This window comes from Vicia villosa, unplaced genomic scaffold, assembly GCF_029867415.1.
Source record: "Vicia villosa cultivar HV-30 ecotype Madison, WI unplaced genomic scaffold, Vvil1.0 ctg.001901F_1_1, whole genome shotgun sequence".
Classification (NCBI taxonomy): Eukaryota; Viridiplantae; Streptophyta; class Magnoliopsida; order Fabales; family Fabaceae; genus Vicia; species Vicia villosa.
Window position 1 is genome coordinate 93,519 of NW_026705770.1, and position 13,651 is coordinate 107,169.

Consider the following 13,651-nt stretch of genomic DNA (forward strand, 5'->3'; position numbering starts at 1 on the left):
ACAAAACAAAGGCATGCGTAACTTTTGAGGTTCTGTGCAATAAATAAAAAGTACTCCTTATTTAATGCGCCACAATTTTCGTTTCACGTTTGTGTACTGTAAAATTATTGGCGCACTTTCAGTTTTCATTTTAGCGCACCACAATTTTCATTTTGGCGCACTACAACTTTTTTCTACACACATTGTAACTTCTATAAATTGAAATAAAACCATGCAAATACTTTGAAGCTTGTGAATTTGTTGGTTTAAGATGCCTTTAAATATTGATCTAAACACTCCTTTGGATGACTCAAACATCTCTAATCACCTTTCAAACGTGCCTCCAAATATTAATTTGAATGCTCCTCTAAATATTGATTTGAATGCTCCTCCAAATATTGATTTGAATGCATCAATAGAAGAAGAAGAAGATCATATAGTTGAAAGTGAGTTTGAAGATGCTCTATCTAAAGAAGTAGAAGAAGATATGGATGAAGTAGATGACATTTTTAGTGAAAGTGAGGTTGAAAATATATTTCCAGGTATGAATAGTACACCTAACCTTTAAATATAGTCACATTTGTACTACTTTCTTTTACGTATTACACTTTTATAGGTATTACACGTTTTAGTGTCATTTCCTTAGCTCTTTACACATGCATGTTGTCAATGATGTGTCATTTCTTTTTCATTCCACTTGCATGCATATTGTTTTTAATTCTTTTTTTAATGCTTTTCCACTTATTACATGCATATCATCTCAATATTGTGACTCTACTGTAACTATTTAACCAATGGAGTAAGTTATCTTCTTAATGCTTTTGTAAATATTTTTCTTAATGCTTTTCCACTTATTACATGCATATTCTATGAAACTGGAAATGATACTCACAATGAGGTGCAAACATTTTCGAAAAAATGTTGTTTTTTAGATAATAGGCAACGGGATAATATTTTTCAAGTGTTGATCAATTCAAGTTCTGAAGGAAAAATTAAAAGAGGAATTGTCAAACAATTGACTTCTTCCTATCAAGTATCAATAGATGTTATTTATCGAATTTGGAAGCGGTCAAAAGAAACGGGGAATGTTTCTCATAAGAAAACAAAAAATTGTGGTCGGAAGAGAGTTGAACTAGATATTGAGAAAATGCGTAATCTACCGTTAGTTAAACGTAGCACTATCCAATCTCTAGCATTTGCCTTAGAGACTAGTCCGAGAAAAATAGGAGAGTATTTAAAACAAGGTGTTTTGCATCGACATTCAAGTGCACTAAAACCTCATATGACAGAAGATAATATGAAAGCTCGTCTTAGATTTTGCTTGTCCATGCTTGAAGAAAGTAGCATTCCATATGATCCAAAGTTTCAAGCAATGTACAATGTTGTGCACATAGATGAAAAATGGTTCTATATGACAAAAAAAAATAAAAGTTATTATCTTCTTCCAAATGAGGATGAACCATATCGCGCTTGCAAGAACAAAAACTTCATCATGAAAGTTATGTTTTTAGTTGCGGTGGCAAGACCTAGATTTGATAATGAAGGTAATGAAACATGGTCGGGAAAAATTGGAGTGTTTCCTTTAGTTGATAAAGTACCCGCAAAAAGATCAAGTGTTAATAGACCATCATGGACACTTGAGACAAAACCGATTACTTCTATCACTAAGGAAGTTAGTCGAATGTTTTTAATAAACATTTTGCCAGCCATCAAAGAAAAATGGCCACGAGAACATATATCAGAAACAATTTACATATAACAAGATAATGCACCATGCCATGTTTCTATAAACGATGAGGAATTTCTAGTTGCGGCTTCCGAAGGTGGATTTGACATCCGTTTAACATGTCAACCGCCAAATTCTCCTGATTTAAATATTTTGGATTTAGGTTTTTTTCAGCCATTCAAGCATTGCAACAAAAGAATGTGACGAAGACAGTTGATGAACTTATTCAAGTCGTACAAAACTCGTATGATGCTTTCTCTAGCGTGGAGTCGAACAAAATATTTCTCACACTTCAATCATGTATGATTGAAATAATGAAAGTTCAGGGATCAAATAATTACAAAATTCCTCATATAAAAAAATATGTGATGATTAGACAAGCCATTTTGCCCACTCAATTAAATTGTGAAAGGAAATTAGTTGAGGAAATTATTGAATGCTTACAAAATTAACAGTATTTACATTTGTAATATTTGAATTTTTAACATTTGAGTTTTATCGATATTATCGTAAGCCATTTAAAAATTTGTAAGGTTTTTAATATTAAAAATATTTTATTTTACATTTGCACTTGACTTTTAATATTTTATTTATCAATATGTACGTGAAGCATGATATCAACATGATAAGTTGCATATGCATGTTAGAAGCTTAATATCAGTAGGAGTATTATCAGTAACTTCTCATTTATAAATAAACTCACTAATACTAGTAGTAGTAACGTAAAGCTAATAATACCACCCATTTTCAATGAATACTTACCAATCACATTAGTTGTTAATATTAAAATCTTAAGCATTTCAACGGTTTTCAAAAAATTATGCTTGTTTCTAGTGTCTGAGCATTAATGATATTTAAAAAACTGAGCAAAGGGTATATTTGGTATAGTATCATTAATTATGAGATAAAAAGTCAGTTTTGTTTATATTTTGAGTACAAATAAAATGTTCAAATTTTGCTTATAATATGGGACGGAGGGAGTATCTCTCAAAACATGAATCAAACGTTTTCCTAGTGTTACATGACCAGAGCGACTCAAAACCCAAAAGACGAAATAAAACTAAGTAGCTCTTCTACAGCTACTCTCCTGCTCAAAGCAACTCTAATCTTCAGTACTCGAGCGATGTCGTATAAAACATCATTCCAACATAAGGGTGAGAATTCACATCATTATAGAAATATATAATAATAAGTAATATATAACAATATACAACAAAAGAATTCATCACATTTACAACATATATGTATTCAACATTTTTTAAATACATTTCACATGTGTTACATATACCACATAGCTCAATAGATTCAAGATACCAAGTAATCAAATCACAAATATCAACAAAGTACCAATTCACATAATTAGCACATAAAATACACCAATGCAATTCACATCGACACATGTGACTCAAATGCGACTCAATGCAAATGCATGTGGTGTCAATCGTGAACATCAAGTTCACCTTGCTCCAAATTTGAGCCACCAAAAGGAATATAAGCTTCCCCAGGAAGAATAAGCTTCCCATGAACATATAGTTCCGTTCCAGATCCCCATTAGGACTAGAACCACCAATCGGAGTATAAACTCCCCATGAATGCTTGTGCAAAACAACCAATATATACAATTAAGACAATCACCAAATCTTAATCATACAAGCATATATCACATAATCAATCACACATGAATTATCTCATCCTTTTGCACAAACAAACATATATCATTGTTATCAATCACACATGAAAACATGTTCATAACACTCACCAAATCAACACACCACAAATAACATGTAGCAAACAAAGTTCAACAATGTTATCATCAATCAATTGCAATTCACAACATACATAATCACTAAATTTAATTATTATGTTCATACAAATAATTGTCTCAAAAACAATCCAAACATCAATTCTTAACATATATATAGACACATACATGTCATTTTACACAACCACACAATGATTAAATTATCTACTGTCAACAAAACTATTTTTATTGAAAAGAATATCACACTAGTTTTTTAACGCTTCGGACGGTACTCAAAACGGATTCACGGTTTGAAAGTTATGAATTTGTAAAGTTTCAATGAGAATGTAAACACCGACATCATAAACTGAGAACTCTAAACATATAAGAATAAATCTTATGAATTTAATTGACTAAGGGTTTGACTCGAATAATAATAAAAACAACTTTAAAAAGTTATATACCTTCTATCTTAATTTTTACGGTTTATCAAATTTGACTCTAAACAATTCGAAAGAAACTCCGACAACTCTAACAAATTAGAGTTACTCAAACAAATTAAAATATGACTCTAAATAACTCAAAAAGAATTATAAACATATCAGTTAACTTAAATTCAACTCATGCTTAATTTTAATTAAAATTTAATTCTTAAACCAACAAATGACGAAATCTAATTCTTACTAAGACATCAAATACCTATAGAGCCAGTTTGTTTCAGCTTTAAAAAAATGAATTTTTTCTTTGTATTTTTGAAAATAGATTTTTCAAAACTGTTTTTCAAAATATTACAAGTTTTTTTATATTCGTTTTTTCTAAAATGAAACACTTATTTTGACATCCTATAACATAAACACACATTATTGAAGACCAAAATTTTGTCAAAATCGCAATTTTTTTAAAAAGTTGTATTTCAAAAATGATTTTCATGAAAATCTATTTGAAATAGCTTCAAAATTAAGTGATTTTTTAAAATTTTGACATCCAATTTTTTTCCCATAAATAGACGAAATACCTAAAATCACATTTTAAGAATAAATATTCAAACAAAATTTTCATTTGAAGCTTTTATAAAAAATTTCTTTGTAAAAAAAAAAATTCACAAAATTATGTAACACTATAAAAATCATTTTAAAAAAAAGTCAAAACAAACGGGCCCAGTGTATCTATATAAATTATTTTATTCCTTAACTCCACTTTTTATTTTTCTTGACTAAGTTTGATAAACTACGTTAAAGCATGTAACATATAGATTTCTTACTGCTACAATTTTGAATAGTCTTATAGTCTTTTTTAAGGATAGCGACTGCCTATCATAATATACCCACCTATATATATTCTCTCCTTCACATTTTTATCTCTATCTCTCTCTAACATTTTCTCTCTCTTCTTCTATTTAATATTTTCTCTTAATTTCATTAATTATATTACACTTAGTTTTGGTGAAGGAGACAAAAAGAGGGAAAGAGAGAATATATATATATATATATATATATAGTGCCGGCCTAAGGGGTAGGCGAACTAGGCAGTGGCCTAGGGCCTCCTATCTCTTTTCTAATTACTACTAATAGTAACATGTCAAAACAATATTCAATAGTCATTATTATTTTGTTTTTTTTCTTCAATAAAATGGCAATAAATAAGATTAATTATGAATTTAATTTAAATGCACCGAGTGTAAAGAAGTTTTACACTGGCAGCTAATTACAACCGTCGATAAATGAATAATATTTGACTTTTTATTTTAATTTTTTTAAAAATAATACAATTGAATAGTCATGATGTAGTGATGGTGTAAAACCATTTACACTTTACAACAATTAAACTCGATTAATTATAACTTAAATGTCAAAATACAAAATTATTTATATATTTGTATTTTTATTTTTATTTGAGAGATGGGAGAGTATACGCCACTAAAATTTTTGCAAATCAAGAGTTTTTATTAATTGATGTTACTGTTTTATAGTGTGTTCTCTTAATCATAGTAAAAAAAATTAAAATATATATATATATTTATTAATTAAAAATCCAAATACAGTGTAAATTTTTTCTTTTAATAACTTAAATTATTTTATTATAAAATTGGCCTCAGGCCTCAGCATACGTTGGGCCGGCCCTATATATATATATATATATATATATATATATATATATATATATATATATATATATATATATATATATTGGTGGTTATGGGGTCCATTTCCACTTTGTCTCCAAATGAATAATTCGATGTGATGTTTTATGACCGTTGCAAAATTGTATACATGACGCTTTTATATTATTTGTTTTTCAAACTTACATGATTGTTTGTTTATCTTTTTTTCCCGATTGAAGTCACATGGTTGAATTAACGAACATAATATTCATACAACTACTTCATCTTAAGTTATTAAAGGCTTCTAATTAATTAAGTTTTTTATAAAAAATGTAAATAAATTAGAACTAAAAAATTTACCAAAATAATAATAATAATATGGGTAATACTAACATGTGTCATTTATACATAAAGTAAAAAACTTTCTTATACAAATTTTGTCTTAAAAAAATAATAAAAAAATAATTTTATATTTTTAACAAAATCAGAGCACCATTTCTAAAATATTATTTTTTCAATTAATTTTTAAAGGGCGTTAATATTATCGTAATAATATTAATTTTATAGGCTTAAAAAATTGACATAAATACATAAATTTAACATTGACAATGATTAGTACAACACTTATAAACATGTTTAATAATTGAACATTAACGGTTTATACGCTTCATAATTAAAATCATTGTCAATTAATTGTCCTTTTCCACGACACCTAAATATTAAGAAACAAAATTTCATTTCTTCACTATGTTTATGTCTAATCAAGATGGGTTTGAGAGCCTCCCTCATGTAGCCGTTACACTATGGTCAACCGAATCTAGCTTTCAGTCAAAGTCATCAATAATACAAATTAAACTATAGTAGTAATTGAACTAGTCTTCATCAAATGTTTGTTGTAGTTATACTTATAGTCTTTTCTTTTTATTTAAAAATAATAATGAAAGAGATATATCACATATTTTTTAAAAAATAAAGAAGGTTGACAGGTTGACTCATTGAACTCAATTAAACTTTAAAAAAAAATGGTCCTGTCAACCTTTAAAAAACCTCACAATATAATTAATGAGTGATGTTTATGAAAATGTTGAATATGTGTTTGGATTCAAAGGTAGAAAACCAAATCACATTGAAAAACCATATTCCAATGTAAAAGAGCTTGAAAATAAATAGTATTTGAAGCTTTTAATTTGTTATTTTTAGACAATGGATTGATTCTGACAGAATTGAGTTTGACAAAATTAATTTATGTTTAAACACATTTATGTAAAAGTGAATTGAATAATAAATTTCAGGATAAGAATCACTTACAATCAATTCTAAAGACTAAAGTTCTAAATTCTAGCTTCGAGTAGAATCAATTATATTTTTAAACAATTAAATATCTCAAAAACACTTAGAATCAATCTATAACAATTTATAATGCATCGTATTGTAACCAAATATTGAAATCAATATTCACATTTCATTTTCTTAAATAAATAATACTCAAATAAATTTAAGTAATGTATGTATATTAAGCTTCTTCTATATGTCTTGAATACAAAGTTGTTACATGAAGTTCAATGGATTAGCTTGAACTCCAAACAAAATGAACTCACAACTACAACAATCTTAAACATTACAACAAAGTATATATATAAAAAAGAACCAAAGAATCAATCAAATGAACAAACTCAACAACTTTGTTCAATTTGAATCTTGCAACTATATTGATTAGAACAAAACCTTTCATCAAAATCCGAAACAATTTCATCAAGAGTCAACAACAATCCAGAAGAGAAACTAAGACAAGGTTTCACTTTAGGCACAACAAGAGGCACACCTTCATTGTTAAGAATCTGCAAAACCCTTCTCATTGAAGGCCTTTCATCACCATTTGGATTTGCACAACTCAAACCTAACATCAACATCTTCTCCATTTCAACCTCATCGAACTCGCCCTTCAATCGTTTATCAACCGCTTCGATAATCCTCCCTTTCGCGTAAAGTCCCCAAACGAAATCAACCAAGTTCACAATCTCTTGACCCTCTTTGTCAATCGGCCTTCTACCGCAAGCAACCTCAAGAACAACGACCCCGAAGCTAAAAACATCGGTCTTATCGGTCGCTTTACCGTATTGAAGATACTCCGGAGCTAGGTATCCCATTGTTCCGGCCGTTAACGTCGAAACCGGACTCTTATCATGATCCATAAGCTTCGCCAACCCGAAATCACCTAACCGCGGATTCAAATTTCTGTCTAACAATATATTCGCCGTCTTAATATCTCTATGAATCACTCTCTGCTCACACTCTTGATGCAAATAAGCTAAAACAGAAGCCAAACCAACAACAATGTTAAACCTTTGAACCCAACTCAACAAAACACCACACTCAATACCTTCTCTATAAAGCCACTTATCTAAACTCCCATTCTCCATAAACTCATAAACAAGCAACAACTCACCTTTCTCAACACACCAACCTAAAAGTTGAACCAAATTCTTGTGCCTCAAGCCAGCTATAATCGATAACTCGGATAAAAACTCGGTCTTCCCTTCATGCGAATGTCTCGATCTTTTAACAGCCGCAACCGTTCCCGAAGAAACAAACAAAGCCTTATAAACTGTCCCAAATGAACCACTCCCAATTATCCTTGAACCATGAAACCCTTTTGTAGCAAACCTTAACTCCTTGTAACCAAACTCTGTAGGACAGCCTATAGAGTTTTTACTCTTGTTAACCTTCCTTAAACTACTCCATTTCCTATAAGAAAAATACCCTAAAACAAAAAACAGCACAAAGAACAAAGATGGACCCACAATAGCAACACATAAACCAATCACAAATCTCTTTCCATGACCTTTCTTTGTTGAATTTGAAACAGGAACATCCTCATATTCATAACCAAAATGGTGAAAGCTTGAATTTTTATCTTGGGTTTGATTAAGAGATGGAAACTGAGAAGTTTGAAAGCTCCAGTTCATGATTTGTTGAAGCTCGGTACTTCCTAAAGCAGAACCCAAAAACCCAACATAGAGAAACTCTATGTCATTGAAATACTCAGAGAGATTAAACTCAACATTCAAAACAGGTTTTTCGGGTTTCGAAAAACTCGAATTTGTTAAGAAAACAGTGAAGTTTGTGTTGAAAGTGTTGTAGTCAATCCAAGAAGTGATCGGGTTTGTGTTTGTGAGATTGAAGTCGATGGTTTCTCGGACTGAATTGTTGAAAAAGAGGCTGATTTGGTTGTTGTTGGTGTGGAAATCGAGGGAGATGAGAGGGGTGGAGGAGTTGAGGAAGAAGGAGAGGTGGTTGGGTGAGGAAGAGGGAGGGTTTGGATTTGAGTTGGTGATGGAGAAAGTGAAGTTGGTGGAGAAAGAGAAAGGGGAGTTGGGTGTGTGAGAAATGGGGTTGTTGTAGAGGAGGGTGCCGGAGGAGGAAGCGGGGACGGTGGTGGAGCGGGTGAGTCCGACGACGCCGTTGCGGAGGAAGGAGTCGCCGAGGAGGGTTATGTTGCGGAGGGTGAAAGAGGGGAAGGTGAAGGTTGTGTTTTGGGAGAGTGAGGTTGGGAAGAGGAAGAGGAGGAGGAAGAAGAGGAGTGTGATGAGGGTGGTGGTTTGAGACATGGATTGTGATGATGATTGAGACATGTTCGTAGGTTTGTTTCGAGGAAAGTGTGTGAATGATGATGTTGTGTCATTTGGTTGGTGTTGGTGATGATGTGGGTTTATAAAAGGGGAAAGTGGGAATGGGATTACAACGGTTGCATAGATTAAGTTGATAGTAATAACTTGACATTAAAATATGATTATTGTAAGTAGGGAAATAAGGTCGTACTTTCCATCTATAGAAAAACAAGAAGAAAGTATGAGACCTATAATTAGTTATCCCCTCCTCCATCATGTTCAACTAAATAGTAATTAACAAACTCTTAAGAATCTTTATTTCTTTAGGGAATCGTTTGTAGTGATTTTCATTTTCATGTATAATTTGTTAAAAAATATGCAGCTCGCCCATCTCCAATAGGAGAAATTGTATATGTTAATCTTATTATGGGTGGCAAATAGACATATTCATCCCGTTTAAGTATATTTTGCAATAGCATGTAAAAAAATATGGTTAGAAAGAGTGAACATAGTAGAGGGCGTGAGACTAAAATTGTTAATCGTCCCGAAAAAATGAGGGCAGGATAGCGTAGATTGATGGACTCAACACCCCTAAAGCCTAAAAGTTATAAAAATTCATGGTTATCCTATTAATGCCCTTGCATAAAAAAAAACAAGGCAGAGCGGCACGAACATAGTAAAGGGTGTGAGTTTAAAATTGTCTCGACGCGCGAGGCAAAATGGACATGTACCATGGGTCGGATCCCCATCTCTACATAGTACAGGGGCTTGCTTCAGTCCTTAGGGGCTTGCTTCAATCCTTAGTCCTTACTTTGGTGCAAAAAGTAAATATGTGACCTCGCAAAATCTATCGTAACTCTGTCATAATTTCACAAGAACACAAGTATACTACCAAGTTAGAAAAAACACAAGAATTTTTATTTTTTTTAATTGTGTTGGAGTTTAAATTTTTGTCTGATTATTTAAAATAAGAATCAATTCAAACAAAAGTGTTGAAGGTAAAGGGAAAAGAGAAAGACAGAAAATTTATTTCGTTTATCCCATAATTCGGAGTTATGTTCAATTCTCTCTCACTTTAGAGATTTTTACTATAATCTAACTAATTACACTTTCACTAAAGTATCTCATAGTCCAATTGACTTATATTTTAGATTTCTCAAACACAAAGAATACACTACAACTTAGTTTTTTTTCTTGCTTAAGAATATGGTAATTCCATACTCACAATAGGAATAGGAATTGTATTATACAACTTGTACTAGTGTGTCACACATAACTTGTATGTTTGTATCTTTTGTACTATTCCTAACTTTCGGTAATATTTGAATTCATTATGTTTAGAAGAAAATCATCAAAGTTATTCCTAAAAAAATAATCTTCTAAACATTAAGTGATTGGTCACTAGAGGAAAAACTCTCCATTGGATGATATCTTGGTCTTTTAATGAGAGGAAAAATTGTTAGCTATGTAGTATTGAGTTGATAAGTTAAATATGATAATATCTTGAGTAGGACTTGCACAAAGGGTAATAATAACCAGAGGGCAAGAAGGCGAAGTCTTCAAGATTCACGTCTATATAATACTTTCCCAAAACGATTGATGAACAAGATATAAAATGATATCTTTCTAATTCATTTTGAATTTAAATGATCATTATTATAAGTGTGGATATATGGGTGTTATACCCCAAAATTTGCCCGCATTTTTTTCAAAAAAAGAAGGCAACAGACTTCTGTCTAAAAATTGAGAGTTTCATATAATCTTGGATTTTATTTCATAAATATCCTGATTTTATGAATACTCGGTTTTTAGAATTTTTCTTATATGGTATTTTGGTTCGCTGTTGAATTTATTCTTACACAAACGCCAATTACTGTTTATCACTTCACACACGCTGTTTATTTGAGATTTATTTGCAGATAAATAGTACTGACGCAATTGGTACAGAATTAAATTTTGCAGGCGCAGAGTTCGGGGATTCAGACTATACTGGTAACAAGTAAATTATTATTAATTTTTTGTTTCTCACTAATTTTTGTACTATATTCTATTATTTTCAAAATCTTTTCCTTTCTTTTCAAATCTCTTTCTTTCAAAATCAAATCCTAACTTTATTCTACACATCTTCCTTTTTCAAACCCTACCATACACTTTCTTTCAAATCCTACTACCACTCAAATTTTCCTTTTTGTACGGAATCACTTCATTCCCCAACGTCTCTATCCTTCTTTTCACTCTTTAAATACCTCTCATTTTTTCCATAAATACTCACATCAAATTTCAACTCATCTCTCAAATTTCTACCTCATATTTATTTTCTCTTCTTCCCCGGCAAAATGGCAAAGTGGATGGATACGTGTTTTCTTATGGTCATCACTGTCTTGGTGGTGATCATGTCCTTTTTCTGTCTGCATAGTCCTGAAAAATGCGGACCTGGGTTGTTTACGCTCCCAATATCTATATGTTATTATTCATAGCATGGGTTTTTAATCGTCAATTTTAAAGTTTGTCGTATCTTTTGTTCTCAAATAATGTACCGTTTATTTGTCGTACTGTTCATTATATTGTGTAATATTTGTACTGTCAGTATTAAATGTCGTACTATTTATCGTACTGTAGTTTAATTATCCAGATAATATTTTGTGTGTTTTCTGCCAGTTAAATATTTATTTTTTTGTGCCTTAAATATTTTTCAAGGTTATTATCGGTAATTTCGTTCGCGTACAGTATAGTTTATTTATTATGTCTGTTTTTCTAACAACTCATGTAAATAAATTTTCACCATTAACACAACAAAAAACAAAAAGAAAAAATTAACTTTAACTGTTGAATTTTCACTTTAACTGTTACGTTAATGCCCGAACAGCCAGTTGACAGTCAAACCCGCTGACAGTGCAATTCTCCGTGTTTTGTACCATCAATCAAATCAATATTTTTGCATTTCAAAATTCCAAGATTTTTGTTCTAGAAGTCTCCTGAACATCACATGATCGGCAGAGACTCAGCACTGCACAAAAATCAGGTACGCTTAACTGTCTCCTACACAAATAGTCCCTAACTAGGGTTTTTTGTTTTTTTTCAGGAGAACAAGTTTTTTGAGACCTCAAATGGATTTCATGGACCACCATATATCTCAAAGTACCACCATACAAATTTTCAAACTTCAATTCGCTCAGACGCACAGTCAGCAGCTCAAACAGTCAACAGACGACCAGTTTGACCAAAAAAGTCAACAGACAGTCAAAAATGAAATTTTTTGTCAACATCCATATTTTGTCAAAAGATTCATCATTTGATCATTGGTTGATCATAATTCATCAAGGAAAGATCAAAAATCAACAAAACCCTAAGTTTCAAAATTAGGGTTTTCTCCTAAAAAGTCAACTGAACTTTGACTGGCCATAACTCTCTCCTCATTCATTCAAAAAATTCCAACCAAAGCTTGTTTTGAAGGAAATTCAATTATCTTTCAAATGCAATTGATCCCATGGTCATTGGATTCACCATTTGAAAAATATGAGCTCAGACATTACAGGTCATTTTCAAAGTCAACAAAAAGTGGTTTTTTGTCAAAGGCCATAACATCAAGATAACTTCTCCAAATGAAAAAAAGTTTCCAAATTAGCTTGTAGAGGACATCTTGAGGTTTCTAAAAAGTACAAGAACTCCTTCATATGATAAAAATTGAGGGATTTATGCCTTGTTGAAGTTGGCTATATTTTGGGAAAATGCATGAAACCAACATTGATCAAAAGTGTTTTTTTTCCAAAAGGTGCCAAGTTTTCATGATCCAAACATGCTTCTAACAATGTTAAGGGCCTCCCACGACCAACCTAAGGCCCATAGCATTTTTATTTCTTTTTTGGTTTAATTTTATTACATTTAAAGTTAAATTGAAAAAGAAATGGTGAAGGATCATGGTGCAATGCTTGATTCTTAAGCTAAGGCCACCAAGAATGATTCAACTCTGCAGCAAGAGAGGTACAAAGCAGGCCTAGGGCAAGAGGTTGAAGAAAAATCAAGCCATGGTCAAGAATTCAAACTTTTTTATATTAAAGAATTCAAAAGTTCAACAAAGATCATCAATGCTTCTTAGCTTAGTTTTGAAGCACTTCATTGCTTATAAATGAATTAGGATACTTCAGTAACAAAAACACACAAGTTCAGAACCAATACTATGCATATACCACTCTTGTAACAACTTGTAATTTTGAAGAAAATTTAGAATTCGAATTTTAAATTTCAGCTAGTTTCAATCCAAACCAAGTATTCAAACATCATCTCTGAACTTCATTGAACCTATCCAAACAAATTCTAAGCATCAAAACCTCACAAATCGAGCTACACAAGCCACGGTTTGTTCAAACAAAAATCAACTCGTATCTGATCATTCATGCATGTTTAACAAGATGTAGACATATATTTGTGTTTAGATTGGTGCTCTGGTCGTTTCTGGAGCTCTAATTGAGTTTTAATGGCCGTTTGTAGAATATACC

The 13,651-nt window shown here is 31.4% G+C and overlaps 2 protein-coding genes across 2 annotated transcripts; one reads left to right on the forward strand and one right to left on the reverse strand.

Moving 5' to 3' along the window:
* Positions 1-250: 250 nt before the first annotated feature.
* Positions 251-1,738, forward strand: LOC131637049 (uncharacterized). Its single transcript, XM_058907613.1, has 2 exons — positions 251-521; positions 912-1,738. The coding sequence occupies exons 1-2, from the start codon at positions 251-253 to the stop codon at positions 1,736-1,738; spliced, it is 1,098 nt and encodes a 365-aa protein (XP_058763596.1).
* Positions 1,739-7,060: 5,322 nt separating this feature from the next.
* On the reverse strand, positions 7,061-9,296 carry LOC131637059 (probable L-type lectin-domain containing receptor kinase S.7). Its single transcript, XM_058907624.1, has one exon. The coding sequence runs from the start codon at positions 9,177-9,179 to the stop codon at positions 7,221-7,223; it is 1,959 nt and encodes a 652-aa protein (XP_058763607.1). The 5' UTR covers positions 9,180-9,296; the 3' UTR covers positions 7,061-7,220.
* Between the last annotated feature and the right edge of the window lie 4,355 nt (positions 9,297-13,651).